The 22,125-nt window shown below is 38.7% G+C and overlaps 1 protein-coding gene across 2 annotated transcripts in view; it reads left to right on the top strand.

The window, feature by feature from the left end:
• The window catches only part of Atp8a2 (ATPase phospholipid transporting 8A2), a 619,499-nt gene that overhangs the window by 385,897 nt on the left and 211,477 nt on the right, over nucleotides 1-22,125 (top strand). For both annotated transcript variants that reach the window (XM_071610764.1, XM_027941579.2), the window contains exons 26-27: nucleotides 124-307; nucleotides 4,794-4,904. In XM_071610764.1, coding sequence (XP_071466865.1) covers nucleotides 124-307; nucleotides 4,794-4,904 — 295 coding nt within the window. The remainder of the gene's footprint in view (nucleotides 1-123; nucleotides 308-4,793; nucleotides 4,905-22,125) is intronic.

The raw sequence follows: 22,125 nt of genomic DNA, 5'->3' as shown, positions 1-22,125 counted from the left end.
TAATGTATGTATTGGATTTGGAGATTGGCCAATAACTGCCCTTTTAATGCTGCTGAATGTAGATTACAGCTGTTTCCTCTAGAAAGACGCATGTTGTCATAATTTCTCTTTCTTCTCTCACAGAGTGTCTCCTCTGCAGAAGTCTGAAATAGTGGAAGTGGTGAAGAAGCGGGTGAATGCCATCACCCTGGCCATCGGGGATGGTGCCAATGATGTCGGGATGATCCAGACAGCCCACGTGGGTGTGGGGATCAGTGGCAATGAGGGCATGCAGGCCACCAACAACTCGGATTACGCTATTGCACAGGTTAGCCACATGGGTGACCAGTTGTCCTGTTATTCAGATTCCTCCATCACTTTGATCCTGTGCAGTTTGGAGGCCCCATTTCCTTTGTCAGAGTAGGGCTGGCCATCCAGGTGACCTGTCATTCCTTGCCATCCAGGTGACATGTCATTCCTGACAGATGAGCCCCTGATCTGTGAGTGATCGCCTCTCATGCTCCACTTTTTTTCTCCTGCGTGGGTTTCCTTGTATATGTCCCCCTGCTGGAGAATAACTGTGCTCATAACATCCATTTTCAGTGGCACCTCTCCTTTCAGAAGGTGCTGGCATGCACTACTCAGTATCTAAGCCAGGGAAAAGCAATGATTTACAGCCTCTCCCCTCTCTGCAGTCATGACAGGGTTGCTGCCCAGTACCACTTCTGTGAGATTAATTGCTGAGAGCGTGAGTCCGGGTTGGGCCATCGTGACCCATGCTCACCTGCATGTGACCACCTGCAGTCAGGCCAAGTTCATTCCATTCCTCTCTGAATTGAGAATTGCATGCAGAATTTCTGAGGTGTTTTGTGGTTACTGTATAGGTGGCTCAAGGATGAAAGAAATGTCTATTCCTTAATGACGTTGAAAAGTGAAGGAAAAGAACCAACCTCCTGACCCCTAGGGGACATGTCTAGATCATCTGGCCTACTAAATCATCCAGAAAATGTCATCATCCCAGGAACACAGAGCATTTCCTCCTGTCTCCAGATCACAATATGTTGTGACTATAGGCTCGTACACTGGTTAGCAAGAGCTCTCCCTGTTTTTGTGGTTAGACTTTTGAAGTATGTGTTAACCTTAATCACATGAACCTGAGGAAGAGTGGCTTCGAGCTGAAATCAGGGGGTTGCCTATAAAACATGAACAAACTTCCTGCAGCTCCAGGACTTGTGGGCTGGTCCTCTTCAGCTTTGGGGCTCCCCTTCCCCAAAGGAGGGCTGCCTTAGATCACTGCTCAGATTCCCTCCCAGTTCCAGGTTCTGCAGATGCAGGGAGGAATTACAAAATCCACGTGGCTCTGAAAAGAGCATGAAATCAATCTTGTTCCTTTGTTGATATCAAATAAATCCTCAGGATGATTCCTGGAGTGGTTAGGAGGAGAAATTCTGGTTTTACAGGTGGGAAAATTGAGGTTCCTTTGCATCAGGTGACCTGTTTCAGGTCTGAGGGCCTATCCAAGGTCAGAGAAGTGCAGACCCCGTGTGAAGTCGGGAGTTGCCCTGCACACCTGCCCGTTTACTTTCTCAGTCAACTGCTCAGAGGCCTGGGGGACTCAAGCTTCCTGTATGCTGTCAGCAACTGTGGATGTTATATACCCCAGCATTATTAAATACTTGAGTTATAAGATCATATGGCTGGAAGAGATCATAAGAGGTTTCCTAGGAGCTCCAGGAAAATATTTTTCTGTCTTTTTCTTTAAAATGTCCAGGGAAGGGAGATTCCATGACCTGCTATATTGAAACTGCATACTAATAGGATGTGGAATCTGGAACAATTGCTTTTATCAGATTAAAAGTGTCAAAGAAGGGTAGAGCAGGGGGCAGGGCTTTATAACTCCACTTGGGGGTTTTCTTGCCCTCTCAGGGTAATAGGCACCTCTGCCAAAGGAACTGATGGAGGCCACATGAGTCTCTGGGCCTTTGTTTCTCCTGTCCCTGGTCCTGTTCATGATTAGGCAGGGATGCTGTTATTTCAGGGCCAATTTCATGCTTAACTTTGCCTCATCTCCACCCAACATGATGTTCTTTGTACCTTAATTACTACACCAGAAATACCATGAGTGGGTGAATTCCTTTGTCCCTACTGAATGGATAAGCATCGCTGACTGACGTTCACATTGCTTTATCTGTTCACTTTAATTTGAGTGAACACTTTTTTGATTGTGTTTATAATGAAGTACCCTGTAAGGTGATGTAGAGAAGAAAAAATATATTTAGCTTAACGACTTACCCTTGGGAAACTTGTGAAGCAGACCGAGCTCTGGTTCCATTTCTTTTCCATCTGCCTCATGCACAGGGGCAGCTCCAGACAGACAACTGTCTTCTGTCTGCCTGGCTCTGGGTAGCCTAGACTGTAGGTATAAAACTTCACCTGGAGTCCTCAGCTTCCCATTCTCCTCTGGAGAGAATCATTCCTGCCCCCTACCTTCTTAATGTCTTTTGAATGACTTCATGAAGACAGCATTTTGATTTAGGATGTAATTTTTTTTCCTTTTTTTTCCCCCCTGAAAACAAATCATTGTAACGCTGAGGTTGAGGCCTTCGAGATGACTCAAGCAGATGTTCTCTGTGCCCATTGAAATTTAACACCGGGAGGTCCAGGTCAAATGCAAACTTCCTTTTTATTTGTTTAGCTAGTTATTTTATGATTCCCCATTCCCCTTTGGAATCCTTAATGAGCCTTTATGAGGAGTTTTATTTTTCCATATGCACCTACTTCTGCCATTTTGAAGTCGTCCTTTAGATTTTGATGAGTGGCCAGGAAGAACTCATTGAAATGTGACTTTGCCTACAATCTAGTGTCCTTCTTTAGTGCTAAAGGGAATTATTATGTAGTTTCCTCTTGAAGACATGTTTTTTAAAATATTTTAAGTAAGAGTCTTTCTTTTCTACAGATAGTTAAATTTAATTTCAAAAGTTATCTGAAATTGATAGGAAGTTTATAATAATAATAGAATTTCTAATGTTTTAGGGTATTCTCAGCACAGTCCAATTGTTTCTCCTAGTCGGGTTGTAGGGTTAAAGTCTTTGCATTGCCCGGGGTCAGGAACAGGGCCTCAGACACTATGACATAGAATGAATGAATTCAGATTTTCATTTAAGGCGATTGAATTAGTCTGTTCCTGTAACAAAATACTTAATAAAGAAAAGAGGTTCATCCCTTTCATAGTTTGGAGGTCCAGGAGCATGGTGCCAACATCTTCTGGCTCTGGTGTGGCCCTCTAGCTACATCACAGCATGGCGGCTGACATAATAATGGGAACTCACGTGAGAAAGAGAGATCACCATAATGAGGCAGGAAAGCAGAGATGGAGCGAGGCCTTCTTTTCTATAGCAATTCCTCTTATAGGAATTAACTGGGGGAATCCTTTCTGAATGCAAGGCCCCTAGTGTCCTAATCACCTCCCTCTTGACTTTTCCTCATAAGGCTCCCACTACCTCTCAGAGTGCCACACTGGTGTCATGACCCTGTGAGAGACAGACCACATCCAAAGCATAATACCAACCAGGATGGGGCACAACTGAATGTAAGAACACTGTGACCTTAAACAAGTTTTCCCCTAATAGTTTGTTCTTGCCAGAGCATGATGTAATCTACAAAGAAACAAATGAAAACAAACAAAACAAAAATAAAACAAACAATAACAAAAAAAAAAACCACCCTCATTACCCTCTCTCCAGTTCAAGGTTCACACTTTTTAGGTCATACTCCTGGACCCAGAAGGCAAAGCCAGGCTAATGGGAGACTGACAGACCCTTGCCTCAAAGAAGATGCATGGATTTCATTGGGATATTGTTGCTTCCCATCTCAACCTGCAGGAGCTTTTACATCACTCTCAGCTAGAATCACTCAACTGCTTTGACTATATAGCACTCTGATAAGGGGTGCTCTGGGCAAGTTAGAGTAAAAAGATGGACAAAATGGGTATAGAAGTAGAGGCATTGTGTCTGTATATGAATTTCTGTGTATCTGTGTGTTGGCGTTAATGTGTCTCTGACCGTGTGTCTATATGTGTGTTTGTGTACCTTTGTGTACTGGTATGTATAGCTCTGTGTGTGTATGTGTGTGTTTCTATATGTAATTGTTTGTAACTTGCAGCTGACAGTGGGAACAATTTGTGTGTTCAAGGGTATGTTCCTTTTTTAAGCAATACATTATTGCATAAGTTGTCCCTGTCCCTTTGCTCACTATAAAATCTATGACAGGATTATGTAGAGGAATCTGATTCATTGTACTTTTCTTCCAGTTCCAGTGGTCACCTTCTGGTAATAATTAAGACCCTTAAAAAGTCTTAGATTGAATAGAGTTCTGTTGCTGGTCATGGTGGCACACATCTGTAATCCCAGCTATTTGGGAGGCTGAAGCAGGAGGACTGCAAGTTCAAGGCCAGCCTCAACAACTTAGCAAGACCCTGTTTCAAAATAGAAAATTAAAAGGGCTGGAAATGTAGCTCAGTGGAAGAGTACCCCTGGGTTCAATCTCTAATACCAAAATAAGTAAATAACTAAACAGATTCTGTGAAAATCACAGTAAGAAGTCCAGAAGTACATTTGGGGAAGGTACTAATGAGATAGATTTGAGATTTTATTGTTCTCATGGAAAGCTCCACCTTGAGGGAATGGTCTTCTCAGGTTTTCTGCAAAATCTAGCTTCCTGTACCTATTTTATCTGTTTTCTGCTTATAAGCACATTTTGTGACATTTATTCCTGTGTCACAGGCTCTTCTGAACTTCGATGTTTTCCTTTTTCAGTTTTCTTACTTGGAGAAGCTCCTGCTTGTACATGGAGCCTGGAGCTACATCCGGGTGACCAAGTGCATATTATACTGCTTCTACAAGAATGTAGTCCTCTACATCATTGAGGTAAGAAAAGGGGATTTTTTTTTTCCCTTGAAGAGGAAACTGTTGAAAGTCCTTTCAAAAAAGGGTTTTGTTAATGTGAAGTCAAAGGAAAGATGCTGTTGGGACTTATTAAAACTCATATGGCAAATAGCCTCCCTGAAAATGGCCAGACCATCCAGGTCAAGGTTCTCGTGTTGAAGAAACAAAGCCAGGGGTCTTGAGCCTTCCTTCCCTGCCCAGCCATGTCTTCCTCCCCCACCCTACTCCCCCTCCTGATTCCTCTGTGTCTCCTTCCCTGCCTGTGCCTCAGTGTCCGTGGCTGGAGTAGGATGTTGCTGTCACTCACACCATCCTCTTCTGGACTGGTCTGAGCTGCAGTGGGCAGTGTTCCAGCACCAGAAGTTCTCACTTCTCTTGGTGGGCAATGAGTCATTCCTAGGTTTTTGTTTTTGTTTTCCTGCTGTATTCCTCTCCTGGATTGGTGTGGTTCCAGAGCCCCCATTCACTGCTCCTGGGATATTTGGATGCTAGTGCTTATGTGAGGAGGGTATGGGAGTAAGGGGAACAGAGGGGAGGAAACCAACAAGATAATTTCAAATATCACATGAGTTCATAGTCTGTTGTGCAGCAATTTTCTAGGGTACTTATTTGGTTACAAGTAAAATGAACGTGCTTGCTAGAGGACCAGGCCCCAGAAAAAGTGAAAAATGCACTTTCTTTTTTACTGTTGGTGGTACTGGTCACCTCATTCTTCCTCTTTAAGAATAGCTCTGCTAAAAAGATGTGGATTTTGAAGCCATCGTGACTAATAGAAAAGAGGGCATGCACAGTTGCTCTATAAAAGGAATAGGAAAGCAGTGTTAATTGTTCATGGTTTTTAATATCTCATTATATCATGATCTGATTTTTTTTCAACTCTTAGCTAAAATAATAACCACAGCAGAGATACACTTTTTCTGATGCAGTCTCTTAAAACAATAAGTTCAGGTAATTTTAAAAATGACTTTCTGATATTATGGGGACGGCTTCCTCAACAGCTTGCTTGTTTAATCTTTCGCAATGAATCATTCAAGTGAAATGTATAGGCAAACAAAACTACTGAAGAGTAACTTTCCTGAATTGTACATGTTGTTCACTGAATAAGACCACCCAGCCAAAGGTGTAAATTGGGCAGAAATGTAGCCTGTGCTTCTCCATCCCTCATGCTGCCTGAAGCCCACCTAGAAACAATCATGCATTTAAAAATATACACAAAGGGCAACCTCTTTGCTCACTTGTATCCCCACAGTGAAGTTACATCTGCAGAAAGAATAGCTGTCTAGCTCACACAAAATCTCCTTGAAGTTGGGGAGCAGCCCTGAGTCATAAAGAATGTTACGGGCAATCAAAATAGATCTGGTTAAAGTCCTGAAACCGGACCCATTCTTCATTTGAATCTTTTGTGTGAGATGTTTTGTCTGCTTATATTAATCAGATAAGGATTATTTCTCCAGGAAGAGAATATAATATAAGCAGGAACTTGAGAGACTTGGGAAATGCAATTCCCATTTTATTCAATATATGAGATTAAAAATCAATAATTTCAAAAATCATCCACAATTCATCTGCTCGTCCTGTGCTGTAACATTCAACTCCATCTGCTCCGGGTGAGAACATGAAACGTTAGTGTAATGGATTTTGTAGTCTTTATCTTCTTCCTGCTTTCATTTTTACAATTTCCTTTTGGTACTTAAAGACGTTTGTCGCCCTCCTCCTGCCACGTTTTTTGCATTCATGATAGGAGTCACTCTTAAATGTCACTTGGGTCATAGATAATAGTGTAAAGGAATACTGGAATCCTTTTCTACATACTGTCCTGGGTTTCCCAGCATTTTGTGCTCCTGTAACTGTTGGCTCCACAAGGTTTCTTGATAATCTGGTTTTCTTCACCACCAGCAGATTACAGATAGTCTAGACTTGTTATGGAGACATTCTGCATGCAGCTCCCAATCTTTTGGCTTTCCAGAGCACCCCTGGAGGGCCCTTCTTAGTCATTTACACCTACTATCTTGCTTTTTTCTTTTCTTTTTCTTTTTTAACTTCAAGTGGGCTGAGACTGAGAAGAATTCAATTTTAGTCTGTTTTAAAAGCTCCATTTGGAAGGAGGCCCTGAAAGTGCCATGTGAGTGCTGCGAATTAATTTTCGATCGTAGCCAAGCAGCCATTGTCAAACAGACTTCTGTGAATGGCCTTTGCAGATGTTTTCATACAGTTTAAAAATATATAAAGTCTCCACCACTGCTTGTCTGATTTGCTAGTTAGTATATCTAGGAAATATTAATTTGGCAACCAAGAAAAAAAAACCCTTGTCTGAGCCCATATGGTTAGAGCCTAGACCCAGGACGTTTTTACTGTGGCCAAATTATTTCCCTGGCCTCAGCATGCAATTCAAATATAATTTTGAAAATAGGAAGGTATTACTTGCATGCTATTTCAGTGTGTTTCAAATTGCAAGATCAAAGATTGCTGTGAATTGCTTTGCTCATTTGCAAAAAAAAAAAAATACTAAAAGTAAATATATAGTTAATGACTTAAGTGAGAATAAATTAAATATGTTCTTTAGCTCTCTTAAAGGGTTTTCTTGTGATTCAAGGAGAGACCCTTGGCAATAGCCAATATGTTCTCATCTTAAATATCCTCTGATATACGTAACTTCCAGTCATTTAAAACTACAGTCTAAAAGCAATTTGACAAATTAAAACACGTACACGCACAAGCACACTGTTCTCAACTGTTATTATGAGGACTGTTATATGATTTGAATTACCAATAAAGACTAGAAGGAAGAGCTGTAAGCTTGTGATATAATACAATCTCCTCACTTGGTATACTAACCTATAAAAGTGGTTTTTCTATACGAGAAACACATGGATGTATTCTCATTGCTGTATGGAATACAACCCAGAAGTTCCTTCTCCTTTCTCTTCTCTTCCTACCTCTTATATGTCATGATCTTCTTCTCTGCAGTTACTGAGAAAATATTTGTAAATACAAAATGTACATACAGAAACACATAGATGTTTTTAGATAAATGTCATTATGCTGTACAATACATTCCATAATTCCTGTTTCACTTGAGTGTATTTTGGAGACCATTCCTTGGTACTAAACGTGGACCCAGTGCATGACATTTTATTGTTTTATTTCCTGCAATCTCTTTGGCCACTTTCTGCACTGATAAACATTTATGCCATCTCCAGTTTTCGCTCAGAAGAAGCCTGTAGAATAACAGCTTTTCCTCTTCTCAAGCCAGATATCTTCTACCAAACTGATGCTGATCTAATTAGACCATTTTTTTTAACCACAGTACCTTGACGGTAACACGTGTTCAGTTTATGTATTTGTATCTGTACAACAGATTCTTTGTTGCTGACAGATTTTATTTAGTACTTCCTGAATGTGTCACATAAAATTTATTCGAGTCAAAATAACCAGTGGATGGGCTGGGGTTGTGGCTCAGCAGTAGGGCACTCACCTAGCACGTGCAAGGCCCTGGGTTCAATGCTCAGCACCATATAAAAATAAATAAATAATATAAAGGTATTATGTCCAATTATAACTTAAAATTAAATATAAAAAAATCAATGCAAGGACTGCAAATTGGTGCAGGCAATATGGAAAGCAGTTTGGAGAATCCTTGGAAAACTGGGAATGGAACCACCATTTGACCCAGCTATCCCTCTCCTCGGTCTATACCCTAAGGACTTAAAAACAGCATACTATAGGGACACAGCCACATCAATGTTTATAGCAGCACAATTCACAATAGCTAACTGTGGAACCAACCTAGATGCCCTCCAGTAGATGAATGAATTAAAAAATGTGAGATATATACACAATGGAATATTATTCAGCAATAAAAGAGAATAAAATCATGGCATTTGCAGATGAATGGATGCAGTTGGAGAAGACAATGCTAAGTGAAGTTAGCCAATCCAAAAAAAAATGGTGAAGGTTTTCTCTGATATAAGGTGACTGACTCATAGTGGGATAGGGAAAGAGGGAGCATGGGAGGAATAGATGAACTCTAGATAGGGTGGAGGGGTAGGAGGGGAAGGGAAGTGGCAGGGGGTTAGCAATGATGATGGAATGTGATGGACATCATTATCCAAAGTACATGTATGAAGACATGAATTGGTGTGAATATACTTTATATACAAACAGAGGTACGAGAGCTTGTGTTCTATATGTGTAATAAGAATTGTGATGCATTCTATTGTCAAGTATTTAAAAAATAAAAACAATTTAAAAATTTTTGATAGCGATATTACCAAAAAAAAATCAATCCTTCAAGTGATTTCAAAAGTAGGAGCAAAATGATGGTATCTGTGGTTTTATGGTGGCCCTGATAACAGGTAATACTAAAAACACACACCGCCTTTGCCTTCATCCCCTCTGCTGCTACCTTAAGTTAGTACTTTTTACCTGGAGAATTGCAAAAACTTCTGTTTGCACCCAAGCATCTCTAGTGTAACCAAGATAAGATTTAACTCTGACCAGTTAAAGTGGCTGGTACAGTGCCTGAAACAGAGGCACTCAAAAATGTCGGCAGTAACTGAGTGAGTAAATGCACTGCTCTCTTCAAACCCACCAGAGGTCCCCATGACTTCTGATGAAGTCCCAATCTCCCTTTCCTCACCTGCCCCTATGTAGTGTGGGTCCCAGTTGTTAGCAGCTTTATGCTCTCATGGTGCTCTCCTTCCTTCGTATTTAATCAGTGTCATTGAAGTATAGTTAACCTACAGCAAGCTACAGTCTTTTAAGCACACTGTTCTCTGAATTAAAATTGGATTTTCATTATTAGAAACAAACTGGCAATTTTCTGTCTCCTGCTCATAGATAATCACAAAAGTGTCACAAAGAGGCCTGGAGACAGATGGGGTGATGGTTGCACAGTGATGTGAAGGTACCAAACTGTTGTACAGTGTGAATCATTAGAACTAGACACTTAAAGTGGTTAAGATGGTAGATTTTGTGTTATGTATATTGTAGCACCATATAAGATGCTAAAAAGAAGGAGGGAAGGAGAGAAGAAAGGTAGGAAAGGAGGAAGAAAGGGAGGGATGGAGGGAGGGAGGGAGGAAAAAAATATCACAAGTACCTTGCTGCCTTGATCACCTTGAGGAAGATCAAATGTAAGAGCTTATGCTGTGGGAAGTTTACTGAAGGTTTGAAAAACAAATGTTACATTTAGTTTTGAATTAAACCAATCAAATTCTAAGTTTCGTGGTGGTCATTAGATGGATCATGTTTTTCAGAAGGTAGAGCCCCACTGGAGGCTAGAAGCCTCAGAGATTCTGAGCCTTGGAGGGCAGAGGGGGTTGCTGAAGTAGCTGGAGGGGAAGCCTTCCCTGCATTTCTGCACTGGGAGGTGGGAATGGGAGTAAAATTAGCAAAGACAAGTTAAAGCTGGATAGGATGTGTGAGTAGCCAAGGAACCTGATCTGAATAACTCAATAGGAGACTTCTTGACATTAGAAGCTGGAATTTCCCTTCTTATTTTAGAATAGGCAAGTTACATAGTAAAAGTGCCTTCCAAAAGTTTGTCAATATGTAGGATGGATGGTAAGAAGAGAACTTAAATATAATTTTGTAATTTTAAGACAAGGGCATTATTTATGACCATTGTATAACTATCTCTTATAATTTGCAAGTAGAAGGCAAGTATTATTTTTTTAAAATTCTTTGATTTTGACAATGGGAGGAATCCTGCCTTAAATGCAAATTTGGGGTATAAAGAGGTTAAGGAAGGATTCCTAAAAATTTTTGAAGTCCTGATATGATCCTTCTGTGGTATCTCCCAAACAGGAGATTGACAGTGAATTCCTTAAAGCTCCTACACTACTCAGCATAGTAGGAGTTAATTATTCAGAGTTTCTGAGTTGAATACGGCTTGAAAACACAGTGTCATCAGCATTTTAAGCATTTTCTAGGTTTGTATTTTTCCATGGACTTTTTTAACTCCTGGGAAATTTTGGGGGGGACAGATAAAAAATTTTAGGAAAAGTAAAATTTAAATAGAAAACTCATATGAACATTACTTGAATAATAATACTGTCTTGAATAATATATATTACAAAAATTATGATAGGGATCTCTCATAAACTTTGGTGTAACATAAAGAAGATACACCAAATTGTCTTTGAAACAGAGATAAGACTTTGAAATTATCATGGTGATTAGTGACCATAATGGTGATTATCACATTGATTACTTGGTGATTCCTAATACAGAGATAACCATAACTCTGAGTACTCATGCAAAAACATAGGAATTATATACTACTTGGAGTGTCTGCTTATTTTTGGCAACCTGTATATGAAATTTTAGTGTTTTCTTAGGGCCATTAAACTGGTATGGGATAAAGGCCAGGAAATGGGATGCATATTTAGCATGGAGGTCTGGAAATACTATTAGTGAGAAATTGTAAGTCAAACCTTAACAATTTGAGGACCCAATGAAACCTAACCAATAGAATTTAGTTGATAGCTAGTGAAAAGCTATCAATATCTGACAAGCCTAAAACAAGATTTAAAACCTCTTTATAATACTTGTAGAGAATGAGAAAAGGCTTACCAACATTTTGATTTTTGTGTCTTCAAATTTCAAAAACTGGATTATGGATTATTTATGTATAAATTATCATTCTAATCTTAAAAATTCTTAGTAGATATTGTATTTTGAATTTTTATTTTTTAATATACATATTCCTTTTAGCTGTTTTGTAGCTTTAAAAAGTCCCTGACTTTAGAGTTGATTTTACTTTAAATGTTAGAATTTATAGAGAATAGATATTTTAAAACCATAGTCAAAAATTCATCTAGTGATTTTTCCCCCTATCTTGGATATAATGCATGACTTAAATATACCTTGAAAAACATGTGTTTCATTATTCACTTGATCTTAGCCAAAAGGCCAAAAAGTGATGTTTCATACTCAAGAAATCTCATTGTGGTAGAATACAAAATTCCCCATTGCTGATATTTGTTCTTATTGCCTGTGCATCTGCCTTGGCAGAGGTGGCTTTGTGTTTTATGAAAGGATCTGAGGGTCTAGATTGGCAGGTGCAAGCTTAATGCTAACATGTTAATAGGTAAAAGGAAAATTTAAAAGCACAGTCAACATATGGGCCTTTCTGTGAATGCTATGGCTTCATCAATGTGCAAATCATCTATCTTGCATTAAAGGCTTTAATGGGTATTGGCCTCCTAGTCCACTGCAGATGGATTGCTAAGACCAGGGGTACTAAGACAGGTCCTCTATGATGGGGGTAGTGAGAGAGGTGAGTGTAGTGTAAGTGCCCCTCCTATGGTTGTATGTACAGGGAACTGTGTGAGCCCAGGCTTGATGCCAACCCCATCCCAAGAGCACACAGCTTACACAGCCCATGTACTGATAATTGCTGAGCATTAATTACAATTTTAAAATGTCACTGGGGAAACTAGTTAGAGAGACTTCCCCTTGGGCAATTGGAAAATTAACTTGAAATAGAAACATTCTGAATTCTACTTTTCTGGCCTCATTCTCAAGTCATACACTCTTGGGGATGAGTTGAACAAGATCCTTGCTCTTGGAATAGAGTGGAGAATGCAGATTAACACAAGTCCCACATTGAGTTATACAGCATGGTAGCTGCTGACTTGGCAGAAGAGAGCTTGCAATGAGAACTCTTAGAACTGGTGCATTACAGTGGTGGTGGGTTGGGGCCTCTGGGTCCCAGGATGAAAAGAGTTAAGACTTGAAGGATGAGTAGGAACTGATCAGGTGAAAAGGGCAGGAGGAGAGGGTCAGGTCAGTGTGCCAAAGAGAGGCCAGCACCTGTCTTTCCCATTCCACGCTCTCTGTTTATTCCAGTTCTGTGATAAATGTCACAAGCTAGCAGAGCCCTTAGTAAATAACAGGGTAGGGGGTTTTATATTTCTTTTGGAAGATGGCTGCAGAACTAGTTAGACATGAGCTTAGGAATGTTCTCTCAAAGGCCAATTGCTGCTAGTGAATAATGTTGGAAGTTTATTAGGAACAAGTAGAGAGGGGGTGGGGGACAGGGTGGAGATAGATATAAAGCCAGAGAAATACTAGCAGTCTGAAGGGATTCCCCTGCAAAAATCACAATCACTTTGAACTTTATAAAAATAGATTCTTACTGTCTTTTACATGTGACAGTGTATACTTTTTTTTTTAATGGTGTTTTTGCAGCTGCCTAGCTAAAAAAAAAAAAAAATCATTAGAAAAACCCAGAAATTTTTAATTTAGGCATTGAGTTTTTGTTGTTTAAAAAATTATTATTATTAAAAAATTATCTTTGAAATGCTGTAAAATGTCCTAATGTCTTTGAAATTAAAAAAATGTAAGCTTGGAAGTAAAGCCCATGGAAAAGACCTATGATCCTACATGAACTTAAGAGAGGTTGGCTCTGGGCTGGACGTGCTTTATCTCTGGGGTGCCTCTCTGCCTCCCTACCCAATTACTGCAATGGAAACAGTAAAACTCCAGCTCACTTCATCTCATGCATCAATGTTCATGTATTCCAACTCACTCCCCTTCCTATTTCATTGAAAGGCAATGCCTATGTAGCTTAGTACTGATTGCCTATAAGAGTTAGTGTTATTTTTATTTTCCAAATTGGCTATGACTTCCCTAAGGGCAGGGACCATTTTACTACTTTGCCCCCTGCAGGACTAGGTACACAGTGCTCTATAAACAGAAAAATCCACTGACTGCATTTCAGTAGAAGCAGACACATGAGTATAAACTGAAGATTTTGTGTTTTTTTTTTTAATTTTTTTTGTTCGTTTGTTTTTTATTTTATCTGTTTTTGTTGCTCTTTTGAATTTAATCTACAAGAGAAGATTACTTATAAGAGAATATTATTTGTCTTTCCTTTTAGGAAATCTTCCCTTTTTTTTTTTCCTTCTTTCTTCCAGAGATATGGGTTCATTTAGGGAAGTAGGTATACATTCAGGGGAGAATGTAGGTCATCCCAAGAGACAGACATTCTTTGGAGTAAATTAAGAAATACACATGCAAGGGAAAATATGAGCCATTTCAAGAGGGAGAGAGCTAGGAAATGCCTTTCTGGTCTTAAATATTTCCTGGTATAATGTTCATGTAGAGAACTGTACCATCCAAGTACTAGTAGATAAATTTATCTACCTTTTTTTTCACCTCATTTTTTAGGAGAAGAAGGAATAAATTTGATTACATTCTTTAAACATGTTCCTACCCACATCTTTTTATATTCAATGAAATTCTCAAATAGATACTCATTTTTATGAAGTTGACTTTACTGATTAAATTTTCTCCTTGTGGTTTTTCTTGACATTTTGGTTATTCATGTCATTCTCCTTTGTCTCTTCCTGTCCTTTTTTCTACTAGTAGAGATCTAGTTGCCCAAAACCTTTGATATCAGATTACCTCTATTTATAAAATTTATTATGTAGTAGTGTCTGAGCACCAATTCACTGGCCATGCCTGTCTATACAATTTATTTTATTTATATATGACAGCAGAATGTATTACAATTCATATTACACATATAGAGCACAATTGTTCATATCTCTGGTTATATACAAAGTATATTCACACCAATTCATGTCTTCATACATCTACTCTGGATAATGAGGACCATCACATTCACCATCATTTCTAACTCCATGCCCCTCCCTTCCCCTCACACCCCTCTGCCCTATCTAGAGTTCATCTATTCCTCCCATGCTCACCCTCCCTACCCCACTATGAATCAGCCTCCTTATATCAGAAAAAACATTCAGCATTTGATTTTTTGGGATTGGCTAACTTCACTTATCATTATCTTCTCCAGCTCCATCCATATACCTGCAAATGCCATGATTTTTATTTTCTTTTATTGCTGAGCAATGTTCCATTGTGTATAAATGCCACATTTTTTTTTATCCACTCATCCACTGAAGGGCATCTAGCTTGGTTCTACAGTTTAGCTAATGTGAATTGCACTGCTATAAACATTGATGTGGCTATGTCTCTGTAGTATGCTGTTTTTAAGTCCTTAGGGTATAGACCGAGGAGAGGGATAGCTGGGTCAAATGGTGGTTCCATTCCCAATTTTTCAAGGAATCTCCATACTGCTTTCCATATTGGCTGCACCAATTTGCAGTCCCACCAGCAATGTATTAGTGTGCCTTTTTCCCCACATTCTGGCCAATACTTATTGTTGTCTTCATAATAGCTGCCATTCTGACTGGAGTGAGATGAAATCTTAGAGTAGTTTTGATATGCATTTCTTTAGTTGCTAGAGATGATGCATTTTTTTCATATATTTGTTGATTGATTGTATAGCATCTTCTGAGAGGTGTCTGTTCAGCTCATTGGCCCATTTATTTATAGTTTTTTTATTTTTTATTTTTTTGGTGTTTAGCTTTTTGAGTTAGCTTTTTGAGTTCTTTATATATCCTAGAGATTAGTGCTCTATCTGATGTGCATGTTGTTAAAATTTGCTCCTGTAATGTAGAATCAGCTGGGTTTGAGTCCTGTGTTTTCTTGTAGAGGAGTTAAGATGCCTTCTCTTTTGCTCTTTTGCTCTAAACTGGTCATCCTGACTCAGGAACAACATATAGTTTTGAGCCCATAGTTTGAAACATCCGTATGTATGCAAGTAGAATATAATGATTCATGTTAATGCAGTTCATCTCCTTTTTTTTTTTTTTTGGACTTTGTTGCCTTTGACCTCTAGTTCAGCATCTATTTATGCATATCATATCAGGAGGCTCATCTTTCTCTAGTAAGCGTCTGTACTTTTAAGTGGTAAATAATCTCCACAGCATTCTGATGGATTTGCTTGAGCCTCTGGATTTGTTTCCCAGCAAATGATCTGGGCATTTAGAATGTCCTCCACCTCTCAAGTCCAAGGTCCTAGCAGTTTCAGTGGACTATTTAAAGAAGGATCAAGAATAGGAGTGATGTATATACTTTCTTAACTGGGTTTTTTTTTTCTTTCAAACCAAGGGGAGGCAAAGTAGACTTATCCTATTAAATGCTGCTTGTACCTCCAGAACATGCCAGTAAAATATTGATTAAAATATGGGCTTTTTTAATCCAGGGATTATAGGACAAAGTTTATTTCTGTTCCCTTAATTAAGCTGCATGCTATTCTGGTAATCATTTTGTCAGTCCCTTGCCAATTTGAAAGTTGCTTTTTCATAACTTAAGCTATTAACTAGAAGTCTTGATACCTCCTTATTAGCCTCACCTGAGAAATTTCCTTTATTCTTTTGAAGGTATTTATAGTATGGTGTACCACTTTCTTTCTTTATAAGGTACAATTTACAGGCAGTACAATTAACCCTTTTTAGTGCACAATTCTCTGAATCTTTCCAACTGTAAACAGCAGTCTTGTCACCATTGCATTCAGACTCAGAAGAGTGATATCATTTCATAAGTACCCCATAGCAGTGACTAGTTTGTTTTTTAACCCTGTAGTCCTGCTTTCTCAGAATGTCATAGGAAAGGAATCATATAGTATAAGGCCTTCTGATTCTGAATTCTTTCACTCATGATAGTGCATTTGATATTTTCTCCATGCTGTTGTGTCAGTAGTTTATCTTTCTTTTAATTGCTGAGTGGTATTTCATTAGACAGATGTACTGCAGTTCTTTTATCTATTCACCTATTGAAGGACATTTTGGCAGTTTCCCACTTTTGGGTAATTATGAAGAATACCTGAATACACACTCATTTTTTAAATTTTAGTATAAACACAAGTTTTTATTTCACTTGGTGAACACCTAGTAATGGGTATGTGTCTGTTTTATTTCCCTGTTGAGCAATAGTCCATGAACTCATTTGCTGTCTATCTTCTTTGATGATATGTCTGTTCAAATATTTTATACTATTGTTTCTTTTTCTTTCTTGAGACGGGGATCTCACTAGGCTGGCCTTAAACCCTAGCAGGGACTACAGGTGTGTGTTACCACATCCAGTTTATACTATTGCATATTTTTTGACAATGTATTCATTCATTAGCAAGTCCAGAATTTCCCCCAAGGTCAGTCAGTATTCCACACAATGTGTGATTTCCCCCCATTTAACCTTCCCAGAAGATTTGCTTTTGAAACCAAATTCTCCTTTGTAGTCAAACTCTTATTCCCACCCCCAGACTTTGGCAACCATCAGTTAGATATTAAATTAAATGAATATCTGTTTTCATTTCAGCAATGAAGAACGTAGTTTTGGATTTTGGAAAGTGTTCTTGTGGTCATAGTGGAGCTTTCTGAAACAACTAGGTCATCTTGGAAAACAGAATAAAGGGGCATCTGTTTCTTCCCTCCCCATCCGGTCCCCATCTCTATCACTTGGATTGCATGAAGGAAAAGTCTAGCATGAACTTTACCCTAAAGGCTTCTGGTTCCATGTCATAGTTGGCCAAACCTTTATGCTTCTTGGACATGAATTCCCATGGTTGGGGGGTTCTGGAAGCAAGCCCCCAGAGGGTTGTGAATCAGGGACCAAGAAGTTTCTGGACTCCAGTAGCTTAAGGAAGAGATTTAGTAAAATTGGACCAAAATAGCCATGATGATTATGGTATAGAGCATGCCCAACACTGGCCAGCCCTGGAGAAGAAATGCCCGGAGCCCATATTCTTGGCTTCTTCCCTTGGCAACCTCACTGGTGACTGCTGTGCATTGACAACAGCCTGGTCACAGGGCAATGCTATGCAGCCATACCACCTGGGGGACTGAGCTCCTTAAACCCCCAACACTCCTGTAACTTTGCCCTATTCCATCAACAGCAGGTAAATGAAACATGAAAAGTGATGTACTTGTCTCTTTAAAGCTCTAACCCCTAAACAATCCAGTCTTCCTGGAAGTTGCTGGAAGAAGCCCATGTGAAAGGGAATCCTCCATTCCCAGAACATGAGTCATGCTGGTTTCTTTCTAAGCGAAACCATCTTGTATTGAAAGAAACCCTGTCTCCAAGATGCATTAGGTCAAGGCATCTGCCTGCCCTCAAGACCAGTCTCAGAGCAGTGGTTTCAGAGAACTGACTGGCTGAAAACACAACTTCCTCTCTCCCTGAGGAGCTCTGGGTTGTCATTACGCATTAAAGAGGATATCAGTGCTTTCAGGTAAGAAAGTGTTGCTTTGATGGATCATCTTCTTTAACCAGGAACAACTGCTATGTTCCTTGGCTTGGAATGGGATTCTTCCCTGAAGAATCCATAAGTTGAACATGTCATGAGTGGAAAATACATTTAGTCTCCCTAGCCTATCAGACAATGCAGCTTAGCAGCACAGCACATTAGAGTGTTGGTTGTTTCCCCTGGTGATCATGGGGGCTGACCAGGAGCTGGGGTCACTGTCGCTGCCCAGCCTCATGAGAAGCAGACAGCATAATGCTCACGTGGGGAAAGATCAGCATTCAAAGTGAGTTCCTACTGAATGCCTATTGTACAAAATGTACCGTCATAAATTTGAAAAATTCTAAGTTGAATCACTGTAAGTCAGGAGCAGTCTGTATAAATACAAGGTGTCCAGTTCTATCAGCCACACCTCCCTTCAGGGTGCTCTTAAATCTAACCTACATTGGAACACATCACTATAAGAATAAGCAATGATGAGATATATCCTGGTCACTAGTATCTGTTAATATGAAAAAGAAAAATAAACTTTCCTGGACCTTTATTGCTGATCTCACGTCTGAGTATATTTTGACTTTGTAAAGCTGACTTCTTTTGATGGGTGAGGAATGGCAAGAGAAACATACCAAAAAAAGTGAACCTAGCTATTGTCTATTTGCATAAATGAAGCAAAACTCATTTTTTTTGTGTTATGGTTTAGATGTGAAGTGTCCCCCAAAAGTTTATGAGTGAGACAGTGCAAGAAGGCTTAAAGGTGAACTTATTGGATCATGAGAGCTTTAACCCAATTAGTGAATTAATCTCCTGATAGAGATTAACAGAGTAGTAACTGAAGGTAGGTAGGGAGTGGCTGCAGGAGGTGGGTCATTTTGGGTGTGCCTTGGGTACATATTCTTGAGCACTCTCTCTGCTTCATGGAGGCCATGTGTGAAGCCCCTTTGCTCCACCATGCCCTTCCACCATGATGTTCTACCTCACTTCAAACCCCGAGGAATGGAGCTGACCTTCTATGGACTAACACCTCTGAAACTAGAAGCTCCAAAATGAATTTTTTTCCTATAAAATTGTTCTTGTCAGATCTTTTGGTCACAGCAGCAGAAGATCTGACTAAAACATTTTGTGTTAATTGATATACCAGGACCAAATTGCTTAAACTAATAGCTTTTTAGGGCATTATCTAGGATTCTCTCCCTATCCATGACTAAAGCTAATAAGATCAAATTTAAGAACCAGAAAAGAAAATAAAATAAATTAGCCATCACCCTTGAGCTATAAAAACTAATCAAAAACTCATGTAACCATTGCACTTATATCAGACATTGATTGTTATCCAAATGTATTTACTATACAATTCAAGTATAAAAACCTTATGGCCTCCCAGATAATGAAAATAACAAAATATTTCCTGTTTATTTCCCCCGGCAACAGTTTTCATCAGCCATGTGCAATTGACATAGCAATTTAGCCAGAGAGAAGGCTTTCCACAGCTACTGATTGGTTTGACTGTGTCCCATCTGGCCTTTGCATGCACCTCTGTGTTAGCTACCATGTTCTTCAAGGTCCAGGTCAAGTGCTTTGACCTCCCTGAAGCCCACACTGACACTCTTTCCTTGATCTCTTTTTCTTTGGACTCTCAAGACCAGCAGAGTAAAATGTAGTACTTCTCTGAAACATTTCCAAAGTATTTCTTAATCCTTTTAACTAGATCATAAATTCTCCCAAGGCCAGAACTGCGTCTTTTAAACAAAAGATTGATTTTTCATTGATTTTGCTTCAAAGGAATCAGGAAAGTAGCAATTAGTAAATCATAATGTATTTCGTTGGTCTCTATTAATTGGTCTAATGGCTTACTGGCCTCTTTGAAAGTCTTTGGGAGAATGTGTTATCTCTTTAGTTAACCAGTCTTTGCCATACTATGTGGTGGCTCCTTAGAAACTACTGGGCTTACACAGGTGGAAACTACTGGAGCTATACAATTTTGAATATGTGTCACATTCAGGCAATTTCAGAACCTGGCCTGTGACTGTCTTGAGTTATTATTTGAAATCATCCCTGTTTCCTACATAAGAATGGATGATTTTTCCTAGTTGTCATCATACTTCTTGATACACCTCAGTTTTAATTGTTTTACATAATATTTCCTTATTCTATTCCCTGAAAGTCTTCAGAGTAAGTTTGGAGAATACTAAATGAATTTTATGTTAATTCAGGTCATCCCAAATATTTTACAGAGAAAATCTATTATTTCTAGATAATATGGTAATAACAGGAAAAAAATGTATGTATCACAATTAGGCAAAATCCTGGTGCACAATACTTTCAAATGTCTTAAGTTATTTGTATTTTGCCTTTATATTATGTGTTTATGCATATAAACCTTTGAATGTATGAATACATATACATGTGCACATGTGTGCAAACACACATACATTTGTATGTGTATACTGTACACATGCATACACACACATACAAATAAATATAACATTCACCCTCAGGTTTTTAGAAAAGAAACTTGGGTGTCCTTTTTTGAATTTTACTGGAAGCAATTTTTGTTGGTAATATAAAAATATTTTGTATTAACCATTAATGAGGCAATGCTGAGAACAAATCCTTTGCTATTTGTCAGGTCATAGTTAAGGCCACTGGTGTTTCTCCTAATCTTGATCTATTCATGGTATCATTATCTGATATAGAAAATATGCATTTGATTTAATAATTCTAACTAGGAATGTTAAAATTGACATTATATATATACTCCCAATATCTTATTACTTTAACCTTGAATGTATCTGAAAAGCTTGTGCCATATTCATGGAAGTTCTGTAACCACTATGGGTTTTTTCTTCCCTGCTGAGTGACACCAAGCAGATGGTGATTATTTTTGCACTAGTCTGCTGGGCCCATTTTTCTAGTCGTGCCTCCTGGAATAAGCACTGCAGTGTACTTGTGAGAGCCATGTAAATGCACATGATCTTGGGAGTTTATTTTCTTTTCACTCTGTTGGCATGATGTTGTAGAAATCTGCCTGTGATGGAAGTCCCTGGGAATGCCTCCCGCAGTCCTGCATCCTCTTGCCTTCATTGATTGTGGGCCCCCCTTCCTAGACAGCACTGGGGCTTTCCTGCTTTTAGCTGAATTCCTTGCAGTAGGAGTCTTGGTTGATAATTCTGCTTTTATTCTTTCCATTTCTTCTATAGCATTTTCCACAGCATGAATCCCACAAGTCAGAATCAAGAGTTGCTAATCAGTGGTTCTAAACAGTAAGCAGAAATGGGAAAAAACAAACCCCTAAATCCTATCTAAAACAAGTAATGTCTTCATTATTAGTAATCAGGTTGGTGTAATGAATTCTGAAGAATAAAATCAAAGTCATTTAAAATCAAGTTTTTCTGCCTATAAACACTGAGTTAGAAAAAACATTTAATTTAAATATTTATTTAAAAATATAACTTTAGTATGATTTAATTTACTAAAGGCATAATAAGAAAACTACCACTGTGAAAGTCAATTTGAATAAATAGAAGACCTACAATATTCTTGAGTGATGAGAAATATGCACATACATACATGTACCTATGCTTACACACATAAGCATTTATATGTATCATGCATCACAATAAAATCATCAAAAAGACTAATTAAACAAGAAAATGATGAAGTTCAAAAGAAAATTAAATATGAGGAATATCATGGAAATCTTAAAAAGCAAAGTGTTAAAAGGGATTTGACATAAGAGGTGTTCAACACAGGCTAAAGCTGTAATAATGTAAGCAATCTGGGACTGGTATATGGACAGATTAGTAGAACTGAATTGAGAATCCAAAGACAGATCCAAATACAACTGAGTCTTTGGTTTGTGATAAAGCTGGCATTTGAAATGAGTGGGTAAAAGATAATTTACATAAACAGCAATGTTGCAAGAGGGTCATTCAGGGAAAATATAGCATTGAGTTCCTGATTTCCACTTTACTCCATTCACCAAAATTAATTCCAAATGGATTTGAGGTTTGGATTTTGGGTGACTTTTTGTGTGTGGTTTGGTTTTTGCTTTTTTTAAAACTCCACATAAAGAGGTACTATGTTTACATGGCT

Source organism: Marmota flaviventris, chromosome 4 (genome assembly GCF_047511675.1).
Source record: "Marmota flaviventris isolate mMarFla1 chromosome 4, mMarFla1.hap1, whole genome shotgun sequence".
Lineage (NCBI taxonomy): Eukaryota > Metazoa > Chordata > Mammalia > Rodentia > Sciuridae > Marmota > Marmota flaviventris.
The sequence above is the reverse complement of the archived record's forward strand: the minus strand, read 5'-3'. Positions and strand labels throughout refer to the sequence as shown.